General features: G+C 50.3%; 1 protein-coding gene across 1 annotated transcript; it reads right to left on the bottom strand.

Moving 5' to 3' along the window:
• Positions 1 to 909: 909 nt before the first annotated feature.
• STC1 (stanniocalcin 1) lies at positions 910 to 12,122 on the bottom strand. The gene is made up of 4 exons (XM_009665652.2): positions 11,685 to 12,122; positions 9,332 to 9,474; positions 8,078 to 8,289; positions 910 to 4,912 (listed from the first exon to the last, which is right to left on the bottom strand). The coding sequence occupies exons 1-4, from the start codon at positions 11,800 to 11,802 to the stop codon at positions 4,642 to 4,644; spliced, it is 744 nt and encodes a 247-aa protein (XP_009663947.2). The 5' UTR covers positions 11,803 to 12,122; the 3' UTR covers positions 910 to 4,641.
• Between the last annotated feature and the right edge of the window lie 15,066 nt (positions 12,123 to 27,188).

The following is a 27,188-nucleotide window of genomic DNA, read 5'->3' as shown; positions in this document are numbered from 1 at the left end:
AGCAGCTGGCATTTTCTCCCGGCCGGGAAGAGAGGGAGTCAGTTTGCCTGCTGCGGACTTGGTGGGGAAAAGACGGCTTTCTGGGAAAAGGCTGGTGCGTTGGAAGGCAGCGGGGTTTTCGACGCCTGCCGTGGTCCGCCCGCGCCCCGGCCGCGCGGGGAAGGGTGACAAACCCCAGCATCTGCCAGCGGGATTTTGGGCCGGGCGCCTTCCGCCCGCGCCGCAGCCCGCCCCTCTGAACCTGCCTTGGATTTTTTTTTTTTTTAAACATCTGACTTCGTTTTTTTTTGTTTTGAGCTTCTTTCATATTCTCGGTCATACTGGCTGAATCACGACGGCAAAGACAATGCCCTTCACTATATTGTGGAGAGGTCTTTTTTTTCCCCCCCCACCCCTGCTTTTTGTTTTTCTTAGTCCGCAGGAAGCAAAAGCCGTCCCCAAATTTCGCCCCTGTTTCGTGCCGCGTCGTTTCAAGGGCCAGAGAGCCCCCTCGCTCCTTGCTCGGCACGGCGAAGGGTCAAAGGATTTTCCCCTTGGTTTGTAAGGAAACGTTAAATAAAAAAAAAAAACCCAAAAATGAAACAAAAGGGCGCCGCAGGGCGCACAGAGCCGAAGCCGTTGCCTGTTTGCTGCTCCGTTTCGGAAGCGATGTCCGCGGCCGTCACCGCGAGCCTTCCTTGCTTTTACCGTTTTCACGTTAGGAAAGGGTTTTGTGAGAAACCGTGGTCCTGGCTGGACAAAACACAGCAGAAGCACAAGGTTTGGTCGTTTTTCTTTTAATACAACTGTATCATTAATTTTTATTCTTTCGAACAAGTCATGCTTCAACATGATGGGGAAAGTAGGGTTTTTTTTTTTTTTTTCCTTACTTTTGCAATAGCTTTTGAAGCAATAAGCCTGACTCAGTCTGCTAACTGAATATTGCACTTTTTTTCCTTTCTGGTCTTCCACCAGGAATTAGCGCTATCCTGAATGAAGCATAAAGGCACGCTTCCAGGCACATCAGAGTCAAAAACCAAGATACTTTGTTCTCCCTGCAACGCTGCCATAGATGCAGTCACTAAAAAAATGTTTCTGCCTTAATTTTACTATCAGTAGCCCGACGGGGTAAATCGTGTCTTATTCACACTACACAAGCGAGGGGCTTCAGGAAAGGGGTTTCGCGCGGGGATCTGCAGCCGCGGCGGGATGCTGCAGCCGGGACCGCGGGAGCGGTGGTCTGGCTGCCGAAAGGCAACGCCGGGAATCATTTACTCCGCGCTCAGCCGCTTCTCGCTCTTGCTTCTTCGGGCGTCACGGGCGATCGGCGCCTGCTACGCTGCAGGATTTAAGGCCGCCGCGCTCGGCGCGCCCAGAGCCCCCGCAGTAGTCGCGCTGCCGCCCCGGAGCTCAGCAGCGGCAGGATGGTTCAACGAAAGAGTCAGACACTGAAAAAATCTTAAATCTGACATTTTATTTCATTGCAGAAGAAAAATCCAACATAGGCCTCATTATGTTATGCATCTTTAATTATAAAAATAAGCAAAGAAAATAACTTGCATCTTTCTCATTACTATGATATGTTTCAAATAACCTTTATATGAACACACTGAGCTTTAAAAATGTAATTTAAACAATAAATAATGACATATACCAGATATGCTCACTGTTTATTCCAGTACTCAGCAAAAAACAAAAAACCAAACTCTCTCCCCCCTCTAGGTATCTTTAAATTATAAATACATAATGCAAATTTATAATGGCACAAAACATCTAAAGTGCAAACAAATCACAATGAGAATCATGCAAACATTTCTAGATAAGCCCCTCTCCCCGCCCCCCCCCCCAAGAGAAATCATTTTGCAGTGAACGCAAGATTAAAAAAATAAAGCATTAGAGATTAAATAAAACGTGAGATAGCCGGACATAATATGGAGAATCATTTCCCCGTCCCCAGGGGCATCTCGCTCACCTACTTCGCCCACCGACAAGTCGGCCTCCTTTCCAGCCGCCGGGAAGCGCCTCCGCCACCGCCCCGGCGCCCTCCGCGGACCGGGCGAGCTGCGCGGCACCGGCCGAGGCGGGACGGCCAAGGCGAGGCAAGGCGAACCCCTGGCCTTTTCATTTTATGGATGTTGGGTGTGCTTGTGGCTTCCTTACTACTTTAGCATAGGAAAAAAAAAAAGAAAAAGTGACATATTAAGCAGCTCAACAATCCGGTGAGGAGGTCCAGGCTCCCGCGAGACCAGAGCGCATCGACCCGGCGGGAAGTCTTTTCCCGCTCCTCTTCCCACCCGTATTAAAGGGAGGGGGGGGGAAGTTTAAATTCCCACTGGATAAAAAAAAAAAAATCCTAATTTCGACAACCCAAAAGGCTAAGGTTCAGGGTAACCGGAGCCTTGCCCCCAGCCCCAAATCAGCTCTGGCGACTCTTTGGGTTTTCACAGAAATGGATGCACCGAGCGGCCCCTCGGCGGGAGGCTCTCGCCCACGCGGGCGGCTGCCAGGTGCCCCCCGCGCGCTGCCCCGGCGGCTGCCCCGCGCCTCAGCTAAAAACCTTTTGCAACTGCTTCCCCAAACAGCGATCCGCGCTCCAGCGGCTCTCCCGGCCTGGCAGTACCCCTCGGGCCGACAGGGTGCCGCGCGGCGGGCAAAACCAACTGCGATCCGTTCCCCAAGCGGACGTCAAACTTGTCGGGGCAGCACCTTTGGTTTTCACCTGGCAAAACTTCCTTCGGTTGCACTCTATATACCTGACTGAGATTTCAGAACAAGCTACAGTATCGCGCCTTGCTTGCTCCGGACTGCGCGATTCAGAGTATTCGAACAAAGTAAAACAAACAAAAAACCCCAAAAACCTCCACCGTCAGCAACATTTTTTGCCGCTTGCAATTTTATGACAGCACTTTTGGGCTACATTTAATGAAGACAGCAATATTAGCAATGCTGCCACTGCATCTGGTTTCAATGTATTAGCAGCAAGTTATTGTTTAAAGGCTTTGTGGTTAAAAAAAAAAAAGGTTATATTGCTTTAGATTTTGAAAAGGAAAATAGACCCCTCCTTTATTAGCTCTCTAACTAGTTGAGCAAGAGTCACCCACCCCGCAGATGGACGCTAGCGGGCAGAGGGGGAGCGTGCAGCAGCAGCTGTGGCTTTGCCTGGCTCCCCGCAGCCCGGCCAGGCTCCCGCGCAGCGCGGCGCACCGGGCACGGGGCTGCTGCCGCCGCTGCAGGCCTGCGCCTGAGCAAAGGCAGATGCCAGAGCCGTGCTGCGTGTGTCCTTTTAAAGACAGGCACGTTGTTTCACGTTCAGAGTTCAAGAGAGCTGCAGGAAAAACCTGCCTTTCCCCAGAAATCGCCTTTTTAAGGAAATTTTTACTCCCCGTGGCAGCTATGAGATGCCAAAGCAGTTGTTCTGTCCGCCTTTGATAACGCCCCCAGCAGCTTTCCTGCAGGGCTCTGCCTTGGGTACGGTTAAAGGTTCACGGCAGCTCTGCGGAGACGGGACTGGCCAGTCTCAACTCACGTTACCTATGAAAAGAGAGGCTTGTTTCTGGCCCTGTCTTCATCGTTTCTGTCTTAAACATCTTCTCTCTTCCACTATAAAAAGGCCACAAAGTAGAATGCGAACTTTTGAATATGACAGAGATACTGTTTCCAGGAAAAAAAAATAGCTAACTTACAAAACTAAGTTTATGCAATAAAGTTATTATATTCTGCTTCTTTTAAGCAGACTCTTGTGGAATTTATGTACAGTACATGACAGATTTTAAAACTATTTATACCACAGTTAGAGCAAGACCTTTAATACTCTAGTCTTAAGAAAGGGTTTGTTTGTGTTAGGTTTCTTTTAAAGCTTTAGACAATTAAATACAGTACATAGATGTTAGCTTTTAAATACAATGCAAGATTATGTAACCTTCTGACTAGCTTTACCCATAGACCGGCACTTCCTTTACTGATTTCCACAGTACAAAATGCTCCTCTGCTGATTTGGGGGGGGCGGGTGGGGGAGAGGTTGCTTTAGCTCATTTTGCACTGTGGTGCCAGATCACGGTAACTACAACCACCCACAGCTAGCAAGTTTGGTAAATTAACCAGCTAGAGGAGCTGCAGTGGAAGGATTAGGACTGTAGGACACTAAGAGACCTGGAATATGACATTCATATTCGTCCATGGCCAGCACAGATTCATAACACGAATTCCATTGCCATCTTCAGGATGTGCAATAGTTGTTAGTGCATCTATCATCGCCTACCAGCTTACTACGAGGGAGAATAAGCTATTCTCCGCGGTGCCAAATCTTCAGACTTCAATGGTGCTAGCGCTACAGTACATTTTGAGTTTGTTGTCTGAAGGCCTGACTACTGTATGGTTATATTTAAGACTAAGATCGTTTTGGATATTTTTTCCTGGGGGAAAAGAAAAAGAGATGGAGACACTCTGACGGCTGGAAAGCTGAGACACTGAACACAGATCCATGCAAAAGTTTGTTCAAGAGGAATAGAAAATATCAATGACTAAATCTAAAACCAGTTCCTAGTCGTTATTAAAACTAGCTACAGTACACTTGGTTTGGGTGCATTACTCTTCTAGAAGAGAGACGTCAGCTTTGGTAGTGCTTAGCATCCCTTACACACCCATTCGCGCGACCCGGCGGGGTTACGCACTTTCGGAAGAGGCGCGCTTGGCGTGGGCTGGGACGGACCCCTCACCTCGGAGGTTCCTGAAGTAGAGTTTTAGCTTCTGAGGCTCAGTGATACGTCTCCTGGCGAAGTCTGCTCGCGGGTGGGCTTGCGAGCAGTGATCCGACTGCAGCAGGTGGAAGAGGCTTGCCATGTTGGGACCAATCTTCTCCATCAAGCTGTCCTTGATGGTGTTGACAGTCTCTTCATCACACTCCAATAAGCTTCTCACCAGCTTGTTGTAATACCTGTGCAAGAGTTACCAGCTGTTAATTCAATGCATCTTTCAGCAAGACCAAAGAAACAACAGAAGAGCTGACCCTCAGCCAGGAGACCCTCCTCAGTACGTGACAAGCTTGAGAGAATCAGAACTGTGAAGTTATTCTCGGGATGTTTGAGATCGATGTCACCATAACACAACTTACGTATTCTCATTGTACCAAACAGATGCCTTCGTCCTGGAGATGCTGTGCCCCGATGAATTCGTGACATAGTGAGGGAACAACATAACCTGGCAAACTTCCACTTTAGTCATCTTAAGTGAGCAGCTGCCCTATCGCTAAAAGGTAAGGCTAGGAACACGACTTATTTCGACGTCACACTGATGGAGCAGGAAGCAGATAACAGCGAGCAGCTAAGCTGAGGCAGTAACCGGCTTAAGTGAGCGTTTTACTCTCAGCTAAACGAGCAGAATTTCTAGAGCTGGAGGAAGAAAAGAGTTTTCTTGCATCTTTTTCAAAGACAGACAGGCATTGCCCTTCGTCAGACAGTATAACAGCCTGAACAGACCACCGGTCTGAGCCGGCACGACCTCTCCTACAAAGGAATCCACGATCCCTGCACTTCTCAATGCTTCCAAGGAGATCTGGCAGCATCCCCTTCCCTCCCGCCCTTCGCTTTCACGCACAGCAGGAAGAAAGGGATCGGAGGAGGAAGAAGCTGGCTCGGGGCGAGTCTGAGAGCCTGACAGATGCACGTATTCACTGGGGACAGATTCTTAGGGCATACAGGCAGTAGTCTCTTCCAACAAGCTGACCAAGCATTAAATTACAGTGAGGACCTTATGCTTTCCCCTGCTCTGTGCCCGCCGTCTCCACGGCCGGCTGCTGCGTTTTCACCTTCCAGCGGGCCTCAAGCACGCTTCCCTCGCTCCAGGAGGGAGCCAGGAAATGGTGCTGATCTGTTTCCCCAGCTCGGCTTGAATCGAGCGGAGACCAGGGCTCCACCGAGCGATCCTCCCCAGGGCTACGGCGCAAGCGGCACGGCTCCGCGCGCACGCCTGGCGCGGCAAGGAGAGCCCGACTGCCCCGGACAGGACAAAGCGGAGAGAACAGCTTCCGAACGGGGAGAGAGCTGGGAGAAGAGGAGTAGTTCCACAGCTGCTGGACTACTGCTGCCTGCAACTTCTGGGAACTTATTTTAAGTCTTTAAGGTCACCATGACATTTTTCCATAGGAGCAGAGAAGAGAGTAACCTGTGGGAGGAGGAGGGGAAGGAAGAGGGAAATGAGAGTTCGCATTCAAACTCCTTTCCCAACTCTCAGCTCTGGCCTTTACAGCATTCAGCAGAGGTCAGGTGAGGTTAAGGTTTCTGCTGCACTTAAAGTGAAAAAAAACCCCAAAAAACTGGGCTTAAGCATGTTGGAGCCCAGGGCATGCATAACCCGGCAGTGCTAATACTGAGGTCTGAAGCATGCACACGAGATGATGATGAACACATCTGTGCGAACCACGCATCCAGCTGAATCGGTCTGCCTCTACCGAGACTCTGGAAACGTGTCGGTGCTGTGCTCTGCTGGCTGCGGCTGCTTCAGAGAAACATAGCGCGTTGGCTTTCACAGCTGTAACTGCAGGCTAACCGCTCACCAACCTCTTCCAGTAGCCAGACTGAGAGCAAAAGCAAAAAAGGCTTTCCTTCTGCACCGCTCCTGCCATGAGATTAAATCACAGGAAGATGCTATGACCTTTAACTACTTCCCCTCAGCGTCCCAGGCCAAGTGGCACATTCTTATTCTGTGGCTATGTTGGGACAGGGGCTGGGAAAGCAGGATGCTTTAGGAGACCTTAATGTAAACTATTAGCTGGGAAATCCTGCTGCTTTTGTTACTCAACATGTCATAATATCCTCTGGCTTTGACACGAGCTGGCGGCTGTGGGGGAGGAGGTGCCCCCGCCTCGCGAGCCAGCGGCCCCGTTTCAGGCCTGAGCGCTCGCGGGGACCGTCGGGGACACGTCCAGCGCCACCGCCGCTATCACGGTGCTGCAGCCTCCCCGGCGGCGGGAGCGTCCGGGCACCCCCCTGCGCCCCAGTGCTCCCACAGCCACCCCAAGGTGGGCTGCGTCACAGATGCAACCTCCACGTGCCTCTGGCATGCTCGCGCCAGGAAAAGTCTGGGGGGGGGGGGGTCACAGGCTTCTAGATTTAAGCTGGTCAAAGAGCTTCCTCAGAGGAGCTCTAGCATTCGCCGCAGCCAGTCAACATGTCAAATTGCAGCTTGGTCTGGTCGCGCTCAACTTCTAGAGCGCATTTACTCAAACTGTTCGAAAAGATCCCTTTTATCCCAATCACAAGACTCAGCACTGATTGTTCCAGGATTTAGAGGGAGAAATCTTCACCCTTGCAGCGTGACTGCGCAGACTGCAGCAGCTCCCTGAAGCCTCCCTCTATCCCTTGTCCTTGCAGGATGGGGACAGCAAGGCAGGGCGCTGCTGGGCTCAGAGGAAGGCACCGGACAACAGTGTGGCGTGCCCATTTCTGCAGGCCGCCTTTGCTATCGAAAAAGAAACGAGGGTGAAAAAAACCTCAGAAGAGATCATTATGAACGCCAGATTATCCCTAGAAACACGAACTACTGCATCGTGACAGAATAAGGTTATAGATGAGCCTATGAGCTGGTTCCCTTTTTCAAGCCTTCCTAGTGCTTCGTGCTACTACAGTAAGTCCCAGAGCAAGGCTTCACGTACTAGGTGCCATATGAACAGAAAAAAGGAGATGGCCCTAGTCTGAAGAAGAGAATGAAGCTGTAATAGCTCTTGAGAAGCTCCTAAGGGGTCCATATTGCCGAGGTACTATACTAGTCAAAATGCTTTGATATTTAAAAGCTCTATTTACCATTGTATCGCGTTCAAGCGAAAAGAACTATACTATTCAAACAAACTCCGGGCTATGAAGTAATGTATGTCTAGTTAATTTTATGTTTCTTCCCTGGAGGTGTTTATAAGAGTATTTACCAGAGCGAGAATCAGAAGAATGCTGGTAAAACTTAACAAGAATTTGAGAAGGCAGAGAGTATTATTTAGACTAAGCTATATTAGGGCTTGCAAGAAGTTAGACAACCCAGTTCCTTTCATTTCTTTCTCTGTGCTTCACGTTTTTGCATTTGATATCTTTTGGCTCCGGAAAGCCGCACATACCTGTTTGAGAACTGATTTGGAAGCTGGACAACTTCGGTGATTGCTTCGGGGTTCCGTTTCGCGATGCCGCACATGTCCAGCTTGCTGTAACACTCCTCCTGCACTTCAGAGATCATTCTTTGGAAAGTGGAGCACCTCCGGATGGCAAGGAAAACCTTGGATGTAACTCCATTTGCGATGCATTTCAAGCTTTCTTTCACAAAAGCTTTTCCCTGGGGAGGTGGGGGGGGGGAAAAAACACCTTAAATTGCAACAGAGTTCATAGAAAATAATACATTATCAGATATTCTGCTGTAGCTGGCTGCCGCTAGTTATCCTTGCTGCAATTAGACCTGCTGGAGGTCGCTTGGCAAACACGGCAGGGAACTGGACCCTCAACGCTCGTGCGCGGTTACATTCACAGCAGCGGTCAGCAGTTTTCGTTGGGATGCACGTGGTCTGGAGAGAGCAGTTAGCTCCTGTTCCCAAAAGCTTTAAGCAATGGAAGTCTTTGCATGAACAGGCCTACAAGTGCCAGCATCACAGATGGGCCAATTCTGCCCTCTGTGAGGGGGCCGAACCACTCACTGCGTCCCCGGGATTTAGCACAGCTGGTTTTCTGGATCGCGAGATGCTGCAAGTGCTTTTAAGTTTGTCTCCAGGGGTGAGAGTGCAGGGAACAAGGCGGTGTGCTCGTTTGGGAAGAAAGTACGAAGAAAAAAGAAAGTACGCAGAGCCAGAGTCCCCTGATATTATCCTATTTATTCTGCTGCGAGCGCCTGCAGCTCCAGAGAGGCTGATCTGGCCTCGCATTCCCAGGCCTGGAGACTTCCAATTCAAATCGCATGCCTGTGCCAGCTCACACAGTCAGAAGACTTACTTTGTTAGAAGAACGTTTATATTTCCTCCTGAAGAGGAAACTTAGCTCTCCGCCCCACAAAATATTCCCTGCCAAGTCCTCACACATAGCATACAGTATGTGGAAAATGTACTGTAGAAAGTATCCCTGAAGGATGCATTTGTGGCCAAAAAACCAAAACCATGGTTCACAGGAGTATCTAAGCGGCAGCAAGGGCTGTAAGAAGCTAAGGGTTAAGGCTGCACAGAGCCCACCTTCATGAGACCAGAGAAATTAAGGCTTCAATTCAGCAAGGCATTTAAACACGTGCGTTAGTGCCCCAGGACTTGAAAAAGTACTTTGCTGAACTGGGGCGTAAAAAAAGGAAGCTCTCAAAGGCAGAGCTTATACTTGTCCCGCTATGACTGCTGCTGTACCTGAGTGTCGAATTTAGCAGCGCTGTACAGGAAGGACTTGCAGATGTCGTACATGCCATCGGTGTCACACGTGGAGTTCTCCAGGCAGGCGAAGGCGCCGCAGCCCACCTGGAGGGCACTGTTCAGGCAGCGAACCACCTCGGCTGGAAAGAGAGCCACGGGCGGGCGGTTAGGCAGGGGAGGAGTGTTACAGCGGGGCTGCCCGTCTTTAGCGCGTACGCCAAGTCCTGCCCAGCTGCAGGCAGGCAAGCGGCAGCGCTCCTGCTCCTCGGGGGCTGGCGGGACAGGGCAGGAGGCACTGCTGAAGCGAGGTATTAACTTGAGTCACGCAACGGATCCCGGGTAAATCCAGGAACAGAAACTCTCACCGTGAAACCTAGCTGCTCGAGTCAGCTACGTACAGATTGAGAGACAGGCGGTACCCCATGGCCTTTGGCTAGATGGAGATTTGCAGGCCTGCCTCGACCTCATTGTGACTGCCCGCTTTTACCGCGTCGTTCAGAGGTCCTTTACAGAAGCCAGAAGTAACGAAGGTGGACGCAGGAGGAGCTCCGGTCAGCGGGGCAGCCTTGGACCGCAGGAAGGGCAGAGCGGTTTGCCAGCCTCCAGCCGCGTTCAAAAATGAGACTGGACTGATGCCGATTGCCAATAAGCTCGCATGAGATTTGTAGTTACTGTGGGGAAGCCCTGCTTTTGCTGGTGTTGGAGGTATTGGGGTTGTTCCAAGAAAGGAAAAGTATCTAGAAATAAGATTTTAGTTTGCGTGTTAGTTATTAGCACTACAAAGGAGTTGAATGAGTAGCTTGGTGCTAAATACTACCATGGTACCAGCATTTGGCACGCGTAGCCAAGAAAGGTCATACTGCCGGAGATGTTCAAAGAGACGAGACTCAGCCAGAGAAAGTTAAGGTAATGGAGATGACCATGTATAATTAAAATCACTGAGGCAGTGGTTAGTCTGAACAGGAGGCTATCGTGTCATCCCGTCTTTTTTAGTACAGATACTATGCGTTTTAACAATGAATCAGCAGTATTGCCACACTACTGCCCTGAAGTTAGCAGGGATTAACCTTTTTTGGTAAGCTGAACATCTGTCCCCTTATGTGTCTGTGCAAGGCATATTCATTACTTTTGCAGATCATGTTACGAGACATTCTTTAGGAAGAAATGCAAACCCCGTGTTTCGCAGCAAGGTACGAGGTGTGGGAAAAGTGAGGGCTTGCATTTAACCAAAGAGGACACACCTTTTTAAGAACTAAGTCGTAGCCTAAAGACGTATCTTATAACTAGGGTCTTTACAGAAAAGGAAAAAAAAAAAAATCCTCCTCCCCCCCTCCATGCTCCGCTATTGCTTACGTGCCTGAAGGGAGAAATATTTGGTAAGATCATCCTCGCCCCAGTTCGTAACCTCACCATCGCACAAGTCATTTCCATAATTATGTTTCCACAGGTTCAAATTATAACTTTGCTTTCAGCAGACTTAGTATGCATTAAGCTTTTATTGTTTTAGGCACCGTGCAAGAGTGAGACCCCATGTTTCTATAGCAACCAAATACAAAAGGAAATTGAGCAAACACCCTAGTATAATGCTGCAGAGCCTTGCAGATCTAAAATAAGACATCTGTTAATGAGCTCCAAATTAGAGACCTAATATCTTTTCAGTATACGAGGAGACAGATTTTTGGTTTCCATTGTTGAAGACAATGTGCCCAACTTATCTAAGCATCTATAGCGCACGAAGTAGAGACATCTAGTGCTGACCTGCCAGCAATTTTTTTTTTTTTTGTCCATTGTAAAAGCGAGTTTGCTAAATGTCACAATCGTATTTTTACGGTACCATCTAACTGATAGCAATCGGCTTTCAAAAAATAAATGCTAGCAGTGGACAGTTTCTAGGTTACTGCATTCTTCCAAGTGGCATATCTCTCTCCTCCCTCTTTGAATATACAGATGTTTGGCAGAACAATGGTTCAGTCAAATTTCTGAGGATTTTATCAACTTCCTAATAAGCAAGGAATTTGACACTAAAGTATAATTGCGACGGGAGAAGAAAGAGACACATGCAAGCAGGGCAAACAGAAAAAAGTGCACGGAACTCATTTAGGAGATGGGGGAGGAGGAGAGAGAAGGGATTACATCCTGCAAGCAGAGCACACGCTGCTTCCCTGCCCCGGCTCCCAGAACGAGGAGGTTTCTTCTCTCGCTATGCACCGCTATTCTCCTTAAATCACTACTTGGGTCTACCGGCCGCAAAGTTTAAAACCAAAAAAACAGAAGGGGAAGGGGCAGCAGAGCCGCCTGAAGCAGGTTAGGGCAGGGGGCCGGGGCTCAGCGCCCCGCTGGCGGCCGTTACCTGAGTTCTGGGCTGCGAGCCGGGGTTTCCGGGGGCTCACAGAGTCATTCTGCTCGGCTTCGTAGGACGCGGACGCACTGATCACCAGCAGCAGCAGCAAACCAGACTTTAGGAGCATTCTCTGACAAGTTTCCGCTAAGTGTGGTTTTGGGGGATTTTTGGGTTTTTTTTGGTGCGTGTGTGTGTGCGCGTCTCTTCTCTCCCACTATCGGCGCGAAGGAAGATGTGGATCCGGACGGGCGCTGGTGGCGAGCGAGCAGCGTGCGGGCTGGGGAAGCGCTGGCGCCCGCTCGGCCGGCCCTGCTGGCTCCCGCTCGCTGGGGGACCGGCTGCGAGCCCAGGGCTTTTATAGCCGGCCTTATCGGTCCCCCCGCCGGCGGCAGAGCCAATCCGGAGGCGCCGGGCACAGCCAATGGCAGACTGGACTCATTCAAGCCCCAGAAAACTGCAACTTCACAGGAAGAATATTTTCCAGCCAATTAAAAGTACCTGCCAAACAACAATAACAGCAAAGTTAATCGCCGGCGAGGCGGTGGCAAGGCCGGGGGGGGGCTTCCTATGGCTTAACGGAGCTCAAGGGCAGCCCCACATCTTTCCCCCCAAGTCACCTGCCCTTTAAGAGAAGGCATTTTCCCATGCATTTATAGCAGGGTTGCATCAGCTGGGAAGGAGGGCAGGGGCGGTTTCCCCCAGCAGGTACCACGGGGGGGCTTGCGAGACGCCTGCCTCGAGCCTTCGCCCAGCGGGGTCAGCCCGGCGGCCCCGGCCGCTCCGGGCATCGCCAAAGGGCGTGCGGGGGCCGGCGAGCCCACGCGCGGACCCAGGCAAACACCCGCCTCGGCGCCCACCCCTGCGCCCCCCGGCGCTCAGCCGCCGCGCGCCCCTTCCTCACCTGCCCCGCGCTGTCCCGGGCGCGCGCCCCTCCTGCTGCGGCGCGCTTGTAAGTCAAGCTCCAGAAAACATGGTCAGGTTGCTTCCCCCCCCCCACCCCCCAGCTTGTTTTTGCAGATTTCATAAGGGAAGGAGGCAGCGGAGGCACCCTCATGCTTGATTCAATCTTCATTTTAATAGGCACATAATGAGGCTTAACACACGAGCGGACTGATTATCCTGTATGCCAGAGACAATTTAAGGCTCTGACTACTTAAGGGATGAAAGCATAAGCAGGAGCGTTAAGTCTTAGAGCTGAAACGAAAGCAGGAAGGTGCACGGAGAAAGAAGATTTACAGATAAAAAGTTACAAATTCCCGCTGTTTAGAATAAGTCAGATTTAGATATCAAATATTACTGATCGGAGAGATGAGATAGCTCCGCTTGGATCTCCAGCGTCTGTTTCACTCCGATCTGAGCTATCGCCACAATCTTTTCTGTAGGGAAAACGCTATCGTCTCCGTGATGCAAGACAAGGAAATGAAGCTCACGCAAATTCAGAAATATGGCCATATAGAGAAGGCACGTTCAGTAGTACATGAACTAATTCTACAAATATGATTTAAGTGGAGGTGCAAAACTCATCTTGTGTGCATTCGTTTGGGTTTACGAGTGGCTGACTTAAAAAAAAAAACAATAAGGAAGCAATTTAAAGAAAAACAGAGGTAACTTCTTCCTTTGCAGATCTCCAGAAACAGCGTCCACTGGTTTATCTCATTCCTGTCTGCCTTTGCCTAGGTTTGACAGCTATAACCGTGACAACGGGACTGGTCTGGTTGCTCGCCCCATCACGGAGCTGCGATTTCTTCCACGCGGTTTGGGCTGCGCGGCCCCGCTCTCGTTGGCATATTTGGTGTCAGCTCCAATTGGAATTGGAGCAGGAGCGAGGTTGTGCTCCTGCCTTGGGGTCAAAATAACAGCTGTGCCAGATGTTCCAAGAATATTCGAAAAGCACTCAAACAGAAGGGTTTTGTGTTTCGTCCCAGTGCTGTGACACTGAGCCAATTTCATTAAATAAAAATAAAATTAAAAAAGAAAACACCCAACCCTGCAAAAGCGCTGTGGCTTCTCTACTTAATGGGACCGGTCCAGTTTGCAAGTGAGAATAATCCCACGGGGTTTGATTCCGATTAAAATCAAAAGCAACTCTGGCATTGACTTCAATGGGGGATGAATCACTATTCTATCTACGTCCCATTTGGAGTGGAAGCTTTGCATTTTCCGCAGATTTGAATTTCAAACTCAAATCTGATTCCTCCCTCCAAGGTGAACATTCCTACTTTTTCTAATGTTTCAATCCGAGCTGAAGTAGTGTGCAAAACAAACCGGGTTGCCCTTGACCTCCAAACACGTACGCGTCCTGATGGGAGTCAAACCGTAATGAAAAGTTAGAGAGTAGCAAGTAGTTTATACAGGTACTAAATTCCTCAAACACATTTTCTATTCTTTCCCCTAGCTTTACTGCAGGGCTGATACACTCCTTTAGGGACATCCAAGCTAGTTTTAGTATTTGTACCTGCTGGCTGCGTTTAAAGCAACCAGTCCTGATCACAAACATCAGTAAAAGGTGAGCAGCTGCAAGATGAGGCTGAGTTCGGAAATGGGAAGAGGCACTACGCCATAGTGTGGTTCGCTGGATCGGGCCACGTGCAAACGCTGAAACATCAGAGACGTTTTATCTGAAGTCTCCAAAGAGACCCTGCGGAGCGTGCCCGTACTTTAAGAAAGTGGGAAAGCGCCGCAGGGAGCGAAGCACCCATACCGAGTTGCCGTCACATTTGGCAGGAGACTTGTACGAGCATTTCTACGCGAGGCCCTCGAGCCCTGCGGTACCAGGGCACATCTCCATTCGTCACCTTGCACAGCGAAGGCAACAGGTACTGAAAAATCCCCCTGTAACCTCCCTTCCACAGTCACTGAATGGGGGATGGAGGAGTTTGTCTCATCCTTCGTACTCAGGCTTTTAGATGGGAGAAAGAAAGAACCAGCGCAGGAGCCGCTGGGCTGTGCGCAGCTCGGCCGTTTGCCTGCTCCAGGGTCACGAAGGCCGTTACTAGAAGGTTTAGGGACACGGTAAGAACACCCATGATGGGAGAGGATTTCCCCTGAAGATCTTCCTTTCTCCTCTAGCCCGTTAATAGCTGCCCTGGAGGGTGAAGAGCACACCTGGAGAGAGCAGAAAGAAAAATAACACTCCCCCCGCCCCCCAAAAATAGAAAAGCAAAAAAATGAAATTAAAAAAAAAAAAAAAGCAAAAGAAGGTCCATTCGTCCAGGAGGAAAAGCCCAGTGTTAGGTGCGAGGAAGAATTTTCTCCCTAGCTTCCCTTACGGGTTAAATGCTGCCCCAAAGTGCAGGCGTTTCCATTCCAAACCTTTGTTTTCTAGCTGATACATATATGTGTGTGCATATACACAAACATATATACCTATACATATAAGTGTGCATGCAGATGTGTAAAAGAGAAAGAGAAAGCCGTGGTCAGCTGCGAGCGAGTTGGCCCGGTGTCGGCAGCTGACAGCAGGGCACGCACAGCGCACCCGCTGCGCCCCTGCAGCCCCATTCCCAAGGCGGCAAGGTTTTGGTCAAACCTCACGGAGAAATATGGGAAAGAAGAAAGATTTTAAAAAAAAATAAAAGACAAAGAGAAGAGGGGAGCCCTGCACCAATCCCCCCTCACCCCCCGGCCCCGCGGCTGGCCGGCGGCCCCCCGCCGCTGTAACCGGATCCCTGCCCACCTTCCCGACCCCACCGCCGGAGCCTCCACGCGCTCCGCTCCGGAGGGACGTGAGCAACTGCACCACCTCGGGAGTTAGCAACGCTCCGCTGCTTTCTCCCTGCACGGCTGCTCCTTGCGAGCAGAGGAGCCCGCTCCCGAAAGGCGGCGCGGAGCGGCGACGCCGGCGCGCACACGTACGCAGCCGCCCCGGCCCTTCCCGGTGGCAGGCGAGCTCGGGGATGCTCGGGGACGGCGCGGGAGCTGGACCCGCTGCTCAACAGGTGGGCGGCAGCGCAGCTGCCCAACGCAGCATCGGCCCTTCGTCTGGGCCGTTACCCTGGCGCGGCGCCGCGCGCTGTCTGCATGCGAGTCCCCATCGCCAAGTTATAACCCAGCGGTAGCTTCAATTACACTGACAGTATAAAAGCAAAGGAAGGGAGAGGCTAAGCAGAACCTTTTAATTTGCTTAGGCCAAGTGAATAATGCCGGCTGCACCGGCGTAAGCAACGTCAGGACTTATTCCAAAAGGCAGGATTCAATTAAAAAGTTACCTGGGTGTCTGCCCCGACACGGCCACTCAAACCCGTCTACAGGCTTCAGCCTTCCTCCGTAAACCCGGCAAGAGAAAGCAGCCGCTCAGCACTCTGGTGGTAAACAAAGGGATGCACCGTCTCCGGGATTCGTGCAAAAGTCAGAAAAGGATTAATCGTGTCACGACCACTGCGTGTCTTAAGGCAAAATTGTTTTATGCCCAACAGGAGGTCGCAACTATTGTCTCATGATGTGTTTGAGTTAATCGCTAACGTAAATGAAGCCAAGGAAAAGGACTTCTCATATTACTGTACTACATGATTTATTCACTTCGCATAATTTGATTTTTTAATAAAAGCAATTATGTAGTTTGGTGTATTTCTGCTGGGCTGCTTTTCTAGCTTGTAAATGCAATGCATGATGAAAAGCGATTATTAATAATAGCCCGGTATTATTTGAAATCCTATGCCCTAAATCCTGACTGCCTGTCTCAACGGGATCTTGATTAAGACCAAATGTGCATCACATATCAAATACACAACCAACTTTCCGCACTCAATTCCAGGTACTCCGGCCCGGGCTCGTCAGTGGAAACGCTCATCCGGGGAAGGGAAAACAGCCCCTTAGGGGCATTGCTGCGACAGGCTCGTGGTTTCACTCCTCTATCACCAACCGCTGGCCTGGCCGGCTTGCGTTCAATATGTACCTGCACCCCAGGGCCAGGGCTTTTTCTTCCGCTCGAGCAGGTCCATCCCTGAGGCTCACGGCACACAGAGGTTTTGCACACAGTAACAGGGCTGTTCACCCAAGGAAAGCGCAACAGCTCAGAGACGCTGGTACCGCAGAAGGGAAGGCGGAGGCACCCCAAAATTGTAGAGGGCTCACGCATCCCTCGGGTCTGTTTCCGTCCTTGCAGCCAGCAGTTCTCCCGGGCGGCTCACTCAAAAATCCACTGTTCTTTTGGCTGCAGCAAGAATTAACACCAAACCCTGATTTCGAGGGGCTTTGCGCAAGACCTTTACTCAGGGTCCACCATATCTCTGTGAGCCTCCCACCGCAACTGCTCTTGCCACAGAAGCAAAACAGAACAAAACAAAACAACACTTGCAAAAAATATTTCCCTCCCCCTGCTCCGGAGCCTGATGACACTAGCAAATATCTAAATAGTTTCTTGCAAAGGCTTGCCTTCACCAGAGAGAGGATCTCTCATTAAAGCATAAAATTAAACACTTCAGAACAAAGATATTGGCACATTAATATGGAGATTCTGCCTCACCCCCCCTTCATCAAAATGCATTAGCCCTTCATGTGCAATTTGCATTGGAAAGCGTAGGAGCCACATAGCATTAACAGCTGTGAAATTGGTGTCATTCTTAAAGGTTAAAATAAACCCAGCTATTCTCTAAAGCTGCCAAGCATTTCTTTGCAAGATCTATGGCCAGAGCCTTCATGAATCATGAATTTGCTTTTTTCGTGCGCTGTGGAAGAATCCTTTCCCGTTTACAGGGAGGCAAGAGCGTCCCCTGCTCAGCCTCTTGCAGGAAATCCTCAGCACTAGGTACGCAATAAGGCCAGCAGGAATTATCCAGCAATACACGTTTTAATTTGCACAGCAGCCCTTTAAAATTGGGAGCTGATACAGCAGCCTCCCCAATTTACTCTTGAGAAAGTCTCTTGAAACTTTTCTCGCCAATGGTTACAGGAATTTGTTTTGCAAGAGCGTCAATTATGTATTTTTTCTTTTTATTACCAGAACAAGGCACAGATCCTAAAGTTAGTATAGCAAACATTCTGGTTACCCCACTGACCAGAACACCGAACATGAGACTCGTTCTTTCCCCATGATTTTTCAGAAGCTAGAAAGATTATTCTCGTGGAAAATCTATTAATTGCCAAGCCCTAAATAACGTTGCCTTGTTAAATAAGAGAGGTGAAGTGAGCAGGGCATAATCGAAAACACACAGATGCGAATGGGAAAGCTCCCCTTGGGATTACGACCCTTGGTCTCCCTGCCAGAGACTGACTTGCAAAAGATGCAACCCTGGACCGCAGAGGCTCAAAGTCCCTCGAAACCACTGTGCCTCCTGGATTTGGGGCTGGTCAAGGGATTGCAAGGACCCGATTACGCTTTCATGCATTGCTTCAATTTGTGAGCGCTTTATTTCCAGCCAGAGCAGGAAGGACTCTGAAGTGCAGACTCCTGCACGCTGTCGTGCCAGCCCCAGCCCTGAAACACCCGTGCGCAACCAGCAAAGCGCTCGGGACCTGCGCGGCACTTTGAAAGTGAGGACCCTGCTCCACAAAGCACGTCCGCATCCCACTGGTGCAGTACACGGGGCTGGAAGGCAGAATCCCTTCCACTGACTGCATGTTAGATCCTCGGATTGAAATGCTTCACAGAACAGGCCAGCATAGAGGAGTTTTGTGAACAAGATGAAAACCAGGGAAAGTTTCTCTATTTCCTCAGCCGTTCCACATCAGTGACGCAGGCCGTTTTTCTCCCGTTAGGGTTCCTGGTAAAAGCCATTGGCTCAGCAATCGGAATAAATCGGGATAAAAGATACCGTGAATTCAACCACACTGGCTGCGTTTCGTTTCCCTCGGCAGCTTTACCGTTTAGCATCTGTCAGGCTAACGGGGAGCATGCACCTCTCCTCTCCGCGCGCAGGACAGCGATGGAGCGCCCCGCGCCTGCAACATCCCGTTTGCGATGCCAGGCCGCGCCGAGCAGTTCACGCGGGAGGCTTAAATCCAGCCGAAAACGGGCCTGCAACGGTTGGTTCGTAGCCCGGCTCTGCCTGCAGCCTGCTATCCGCCCCACCTGCTGCTTTGGACGGCAAACCCCGAGCACTGCTAAGCAAGTAGGGCTGCGCGGAGTCGCGTGCGTCGTCCGGCTGAAGTTCGCTGTGGGTTGGCCTCCGAGGGAGACGGCGATTAACTAGGCAGCGCGTTTTGGGGCAAGGAGGAAGGCTGGGTTTCGCGAAGGGGCTAGTCAGCGTCTGCGATCCTCCGCTTGCTGCTCTCCTTCGGCGGGCTCGACTCACCCGGCGTGTTTTGTCACTACACCTCACACCTACTTTCGCAGAGAAAGAAGCAGGGAGCTCTGAATAATGTATTGTGGTTTCCAAGCCAGTTTCTCCCCCCCCCCCCTTTTTTTTTTTGATCAAAACTGAACTTAAAATAGAAGAGGAAAAGGGCTTGCATAAATATCTGACAGCTGCTCCGAGTTTTCTCGCTAGCGCAGTAACATACAGAAGAGCGAGGAGCATGGCTTTTTAGCTTAGGGAGAAGACCTGTTTTGGCCCCTTTTTTAGGTTAAGAGATAGGAGAGTTGTTAGCAAGGTAGCCAGCAAGGTGGTGTCTAGGGAGGTAAGCGTCTAAAAAAAGAAATCTAGGGAGACAGGAGGGGACCAAAGGAAGGGGGAAAGGATAAAAGACACCAGGGGGAAGGGCAAGGAAAAGCTCATCTGAGGCTCCCTCCTCTAACTTGAAGGACGGTTTATACATTTGCCTAGAGCAAATTCATCTCCGCCCATCTCCTAACCAGGTATGCAATAATACAGAAAAGAGCACAGCTCCCGTGGCCGTGCTTTTAAAACAGACCTTTGCCTTCTTAATATCCACTGACTAAAAGTGAGAAGAAAATGGATTTTCCAGAACAGATTTTCAAAAATCCCCATTTCCTGCACCGAACACAGGCAAATACGTGAACATTGGGGAGCACGTAAAAGCGAAAGGCGACGAAGCGAGGCTTTGAGGGAGAGTTAACGGTCCTCTCCCAGTAGCATCTTCAACACAGTTCACTTTTTTGGCAGCTCGTCCTGAACCAACTCAGAGAAACAAAGGCATCACTAAACGGGACAATCAATTTTCACGGAAGATAACAGCCTGGACAAGTGCGTGTTATCTTCGGAAAGAACAATCCCTTTGTAGTCCTAAATTAAGATTTGTATTCCAGATTGCAGTTGCATCAGATGAAAACTAAAACCACAGCAGCCACAAATTGATTGCCTTTTCTAATTGTCGCTTATCTGGTGTTCAGCCATAAGAACAAGCATCTTCAAGGCCTTATTTGAACTAGGAATTTGCCCCACTTCTAGTTGGCACGTTTAAAGATTGGGCTGGGGAATTCTCGTTTGCATCTTCCAGCACCGAACGGCAGCGTTGCCCACTGCAAATGCCTGGATGCTGCGGGTGTTATCTGGGAGATGCCACTGCCTTGGATCACAGTTTTACGGTTAAATAGAAGAAAGGAAACCTTTCATCCTCATGTAACACTTGCAGGCCCACATGGAGTCTTTAAGGCCTGATCCACATGGGGATGGTGCTAGCAAGCAACCAACATCTCAGGCAGATCATAAAACAAAAATCAGGACTTTGGTCCTGCTCTGCCTCTGCAAAACAAGCCAGGATGATGCCCACCATCCTCATTTCAAGATTAGCAGAATTTAATCTTGCATGCTTTTCGTACAAAAATTCAAGATCAGGCACTACATAAAACATGAACGTGTTGATTATGGAACAGACAAGGAAAGCAACTGTCTCACTGGTAGCGGTGCCAACCTAGACCTATCAACCAAAGTGTTTTTCCAAAAATTGAATAGTAATTTTTTGGATGCTTTTCTTTTCTGCTGGAAAAGTGATCAGAATCCTCTCAAATATATTGGGGGGGAAAAAGCCAAACAGAAAGCTACCACCAACCAACCCCCTCCACTAGGTTTATTAAAAAAAATGACGTGGATGAAGTCTGCCATGATTTTCAAATCCATCCTTAGTAATTTTAACCCAATTGCTTAACAAGGTGACATTCCTACATGCACCCTGCATATGTATCTGTGCGTGCACACACTTTTGATCACTTTAATTCTCTGAGCACCTTCAGCTCTCTTTGATGGAGAAATAGAGACCTTAGAGTCCCTCATCCACCCCTGCTTTGTGAACTTAAGTTGCTAGAAAGGACAGTTGTTGGAGGACAACCCTTAAGCCCGCTCCACCCAAAGCCCGTGGTATCTCAGGGATAACGGGGACTCCACAGGGGAAGAAGGGGGAAGAGAGATGTCAAATGCCTCGGTTGTGGGAAAAGCTTCAATTGCCCACAAGACCCAAACCTGTGGGAAACCAGGCTTTGCTAATCCCAGTGCTCAAGGAAATACTGACTCGTTTTCCAAGGAAGGAGCCCATTTCCTGCCAGCTGCCTTCCCGCTGCGGAACGAGCTCAGGGGTCTCCAGCCACCGCTGCGCAGGACCCACATAGACCACAGCAGCATCCTGCCACCCACTAAGTGCTCATTTAAGACCTGACTGGACGTGCTACAGAAGTAATTTGAAGTTTAATCGCTCGTGATATTTAAGCCGTGCCTGACAAAGCCTGAGAAAACTGAAAACCAACCCGCACTATTCACAGAGACGGGCTGAACGACTGATGGAGTTCACTATTTTTATCTTGATTCTTCCACCTTTTGGACAATCTGTTTGTTTTCCCCCCAAGTATACCCTGTCCTTCACTACAGTAAACATGCTTTCCATCCAAAGGCTTGGAAATCTCGGACATTGCCAGCTTCCCATAGCCGGGAGCTATGGGAAGGGGCTACGAGACCATTTGGCTGGTAGCCAGCCCACCCCAAATAGAGACAATTGCTCCACAGTGATTGCTGTAATGAGATTCCCCTCGCTACCGAACAGCGCATCCAAAAGAGATTGGTAAAAGTTTTCAAAGCTTTAGTCATGTTATACCAGGAAGCGACTCATTTCTCAGCCCGGATAATCATTTGTCAGCGGTGAGACTGGAGAGATCAAGACAACTCAGCTTATGACGCCTTTGTGACACAAAGAAGCGTCCTTGTGGTACTCGTTACAGGGATTTTTTTTTTTTCTTCTTCCGAGAAATTTCAGAACTATCCTGAATCTTCCTGTTAACCACAGTGTTCACTCAAGAGGAAGGGGCCTGGAATAACAAGTGAAAATTGCTCAGAAACTTCCCCAAGAGAACGCACTCGCAGGGTCTCACTTCAAAACCCCGGCTGACCATGCCCAGCACCCAGGGTGTCAGAGCTCTTCCAAAGCGCCAACACGAAGACTAGCTAAGGAACAGCATTTCACGCCCTGCTAGAAGAGGCATGGGTGCAACAGGGTAACGCAAGGATCCGTGTCGCAGGAATTGAGAATCGTTTCTTCGGGGCTGTTACACTCTTGGGGTCACTCCTGGAGCAAAACAGCCTAGGCCAAAGCAGTGAACAATGGTGGTGGGGGGGGGAAGAAATCAAGGCAGGAAGCTTTTGAGAATGCTCTAGTTCTAAAAATAGCCTGGCGTTTTTGGTTATTTTCGTGTACAATGCCACCAGGCAGCCAGCTCGCACAGCAAAATCTGCAGACTCATTCCCTTCGCACAAGCTCTGCACTTCAGCACAGCTTCCAGGAATAAAAGTGCAAATTTGGGCAAGGATGCAAAGAATGCAGAGTTGCTCAGACACTCTGGTTATGAGAAGCAGTAGAAGGCCCTAATACAGGCACAGAATCCCATCTAAATATACAGGCAGAAACTGAGAATAGCCTGCGGCAGCCCTCTTCCAAAAGCCCACTCTGAACCGCCGGAAAGCCTCTCTCCGACCTGAGCAGGCTTCGGGTCGTGCCCTGTCCATACTGAAGGGCATGTTAAATTGGGTTGACAACAGCCCTTTTCCAGCCGAGCTGTCCAAGGGGCAGGCAACGCCTCCAGGAGCCTATTGACTTTTGCAGAGGCTACAAGAATAAAATTGCAATTTGGAACCGAAATCGCCGCTGCGCCTGTGATGGAGACCAGAGCTATTTAGGGATTAGATTAGCACAGAGACTTTATGAACCATCAGCTGTACAGGCGCTGGGAGCGAATCAGCGGGCTGCTGGCCTGGGGACCAACTGGTAATTGAAAAGGGGGGTGGGGGGAAGAGAAATGCTGGAGTTTCATATCTAGCAGTTAAATACATTTCGGCCGCTGGTCCAAATGGCTCAAAGGATTTGCCAGGCTTGTGCCTGCCTTCCCATCCCCCGGCAGCCTTTTAGCCTCAGCTTCCTCATTGAAAAGCTGAACAGAGCTGCACTTTTTACACGTTTCTGCTTGCGCGGACAGCCCCAGCACCCAGGCAGCCCTGCTCCCCTCCCACATTCGTATACAGGCCCTCTACCAGCATGGCAAAAGGCTTCCCACTAGGGCAAGAGGGATCACATCATTTTTGGGTGCGTAGAGCAGGGTGGCTCTAACCTACCAGCAGTTAAACTGGTCCTAACACCTATGGCTATCCCTAACCACGGGACCTGGCCACAGGTTAGACACAGGTGTCCTCAGCAGAGTTAAAATGACATTAAAAATCTGCTGCCTCACCCTCACCTACACTCCGCGGCGTTCGTGAGCGGTACCCCCTGCACGAACGGCCTTTTTGGGGGGGAAGTAAACTGGTGGCAGCATGCACAGGACAGCACGCCGTCAGCCGTATGCGCTGGGTGGCAGATAACGTACTAACTTTTGCAAGCTATTACATAAGGCGAGTTTTTCAGCGCAGTTACAGTTAGAAATATGGAGCGTTAGAAAAGGATGCAAATTTCTGTACGAGAGATGCCTTGTGTTAAGCTTTTCTTGTAATATATTGCGTAGCTGCCTGAAGTCACTATGGGTTATATTAGAGCCCTAGACAGTTGTCCGACAAATTCCTGGTAAACAAAGACGACAAAGCTGGAACTCAAGCTATGTGCAAGTCTATTTATGTTTGTTGGTTGCAAGTTATTTCTTTGGTAAACGTTTCCTGTTTAAGAAACCTACAGCATTTTAGCCCTGCATGCCTGCGACTGAACGCCCTCGGACCCTTGCTCCGAACGAGCAAGCCTCGCTTCCCAGGTTAGGCTGGTCAGATCTAACCCTTCTCATATGGGAGAGGTTTAAATACATCTTCAAGAGGTTTTATCTTCAACAGTTTTTACATAAAAGAGGCTGCCCTGAATATGTTTCCAGGCTATTGACAGTCCTCAGCACTGCAAAGTTAATCTCTGCAAACATAAATCACTTCCAATTCAGTTATTATATAAATACACATTTCTATGGACAGCAGCTACTTAAAAATAAAATATATATAAATTATTCAATACAGAAAGCACATATAACTACTGATATTTAGCAACACAATTTGATTTTGCTCTATTTACATTTTGCATCCACGTAGTGACTCAGTTCGGCCTTTGCTTTCTAACAGGAGATAAACACAAGTCCACCCGACGAGTAAATCTTACCCACGCAGGGCAAAATCTGCCGAAACGCAAGAAATAAAAAGGAGAGTATCTTTTCTCTTCCCCAAACCAGTGAGTTTACCGCATTAATGAAGCCTCACACACCACTTTCTCTCCTCTTTTTACAGGGAGGAAAAACTGATGCACAGATGTAGCCAGACCCGGAGACAGGACCGGGCATCCTGGCCCCGACCGTCCACCCGCAGCCCCCATCCCTTCCCGCAGGCACGAGGGCAACCTGGAGCCCCAGTTCCCCGCCATCCTATTTAATCCCTACATCCTGTTTTCTCCCAGCGCAGGAACAGCACTTTGGCAGCCCAACTTCTGCTCTCCTTCCCCACTCGCCCTCCTGATAACACTCCCTATCGCTCTGCAAAGAGCCTCAGCCTTCTCCTTTCAAAAACCACCTTTGGCGATGTTATAATGAGGCTGCTTGAGGACATAATATATAGCGTAACATATAACAAAGCACCCTTGAGGACAGAAGATGCAAGCCCTCCCACAAGCACTTTTGCTCCAGGCCAGCCAACGCTCGGGAGGAGACAGCTCTGTAGCCTCCCACCAGGAGCGTCCGTGGCCCAGGCTTCCTCGCACCAAGGGCACGGGGCGGCAGCCTTGCTGTCCGCCTCTTAAGTCGAGGGCTATCGCCTCCCCGGCCAGCAGAGCTGTGCTGAGCCACATAGTGGTGCGTCCGCTCACAGCATCCTTCCTGGCAGGAACGTCCCAGGACGGTGCCGGACAGCCAGCAGCATCCCCATCTGAAAGCACCCACCTGATGGCGAGCGCCCTAATCAGCTACGGCTCAGCCTTAGCACTGCAAGCTCATTAGCACAACTACAGGAAGACAACTGGGCTCCCTTCATGGGGCCTCAGTTCAGCACCCCCTTCGCTGCACGTGTAGCTTCATCGCCAGTGGAAACCTTGCTTTCTACCAGCCTTTGGAGCCCTCACAGTCCACAGAGCCCCCAGCAAGAAAGATCTCTCTGCATACGTGGCTGCACATGCTCTCCCTGCTGTGCACTCTTCTTCACCCCCTCAGTTTTAGAAGTTTTTAAAATAAAACATAAACAATAGCTTCATTTTTATTTAAGCTCTTAGGGAATCATGCTGACAAAGGACCATAGCATAGCTGAGATGCAACAAACTCTCTGAAAAATTATTTCTGATTTATCCGACAGTTCTTAGCAGAGCGAAAGAATGCGGCCAGCCCTCTCGCCTTCAAACACAGCGGGGCTGCACCTGAGCGCCTCTCGCCTAGGAAGGACGCTGGCAGCACAGCGACCTGAGTACGCATCCTCCAGGCAGAGCTGAAGGGGCCTCAGAGGAGCTGAACGGCCATCCGGGAGGTAGGAACATGCCAGCTGTGAATTTGAATGGAGCTGCTTTGCAAGAGAGCAGAACGCTGCTGCTATATTTGGCTAGTCCCCGAGCAGTTTTGCTGGGAAGGAGCATCTGTCTCATTTGATGCAGCGCCCATCACCCCCTAAAAGCAGAGCGTCTTGCAACCAGCCATCACCAAGGGCAGTGCAAGAGGGGGCGACCTGTGGCCACTCTAAAGGGGATGCCTGGGACCACCTCTCGGAGAAAAGGGATGCTCTCAGCCAGAGAGGGATGCTCTTGTTTATGTCGCTGTCCACCTACCTGAGACGGAGGAGGCACTGCAAGACGAAGCCATCAGCACCCACAAGGCAAAGTGGAAAACACTGAACTGTGCCTTATTCTTCACCTGGACAAAGCCACGACCTAACAGCAAAACCAGTTCTTCCATTCGCTTCATGTTGTGATGGATGTGAGTGATACTACTCTCTGCTCTACCTGTTTCATCTTGGGGCAGATCCAAGGCACTAAGTGTCTTTAAATTACAGCAGAAATGATAGGACTAGACAGTCATCTGCAGAAACCCGATAGCTGCTTGGTACAGTCACAGACCTGCAGCCCAGGACGCGCCATGCTGCTAGGAAAACAGCACACACACCACGTGCACACACACAGCCCTCCTCCTCCAGAGGCCACCGGCTCGTCCTTCCCAGTCACCGCACGTTCTTCAAAACAGAAATGCAGAACCAGTAGAGGGGACCAGATTTTTACAGCATCCACATTTAAGCATCCTTACTTTCCAACACCTTGTAGGCATCCAGTACTTTGTGCAATCCCAGGGCCACTCGTTTCAGCCTAAAGCCACACTTATGCCACAAAGCTAAATGCTACCGCGCAATGCTGGCGCTGCTCGAGTCCAAGCTGCAGTGCCAACACTTGGCTCCCGGAGGGCAAGACAGGGACATCACACAATTCACCTAGATATGAGGAGAGCAGCGCGCGCACAAAGGGCACGGCGCTACAGCGCTGCAAGCCCGAAGACCCCAAATCAAGGTGGTCACGGCACGTGGCACGGCAATATCGACCCACGCGCTCATAGCAGCTGGGGCCGGAGGTCCCATGCCCTTCCCGAAACGCGGCTCTGCAGGGGAAGCGGGGCGAGAGCAAGCCGATTCCTCCCAATAGATGGCAGCAATGCATGGAGACACGGGCGCTTCCCAGCCCTCGGCCAGCGCAGGCACAGGTGAGCGCCCCGGCGGGTGAGCCGCCGCTTCGCCGGGAGCCGACCCCGGCGGCCTGGGCACCGGCCGGACCACCCGGCCTTCCCTCCGTCGCCGCTGCCGAATTATTTGTGCGCTTGAATGCAAGCAGCTTCCTCCCCCCGCAGCCTTCCCGTCTCCCTCCCCGCTGCGGTCCTCCGCCACTTTTGTTCGCTGGGGCAGGCTATTAAATACCGGGGCCGGGGAAGAGGCCTGTACCAGCGAGCGAAAGCACTAGATGTACTCTGCAAAACAGCCCGTGTCAATGGAGCTGGGGTTTTGTTACTAAGTGTCCCTAATCGAACTCTTTGTGACTTAATCACGCTTTTGGCAGCGGCCTAAGAAACAAGCAATGAATCAAGTTATTGTATTTCCTGGATTTTACTCCGCTATTGTAGTGTGCAACCCCAGTGACTATGCCGATTCCACTTCTTCGCCTGGGTTAATTCCTCCAGCCCTCCAAGCCCAGCCAGAAGGGCTTTTGGGGAAAGAGCAG

This window comes from Struthio camelus, chromosome 27, assembly GCF_040807025.1.
Source record: "Struthio camelus isolate bStrCam1 chromosome 27, bStrCam1.hap1, whole genome shotgun sequence".
In the NCBI taxonomy this organism is placed as follows: domain Eukaryota; kingdom Metazoa; phylum Chordata; class Aves; order Struthioniformes; family Struthionidae; genus Struthio; species Struthio camelus.
The sequence above is the reverse complement of the archived record's forward strand: the minus strand, read 5'-3'. Positions and strand labels throughout refer to the sequence as shown.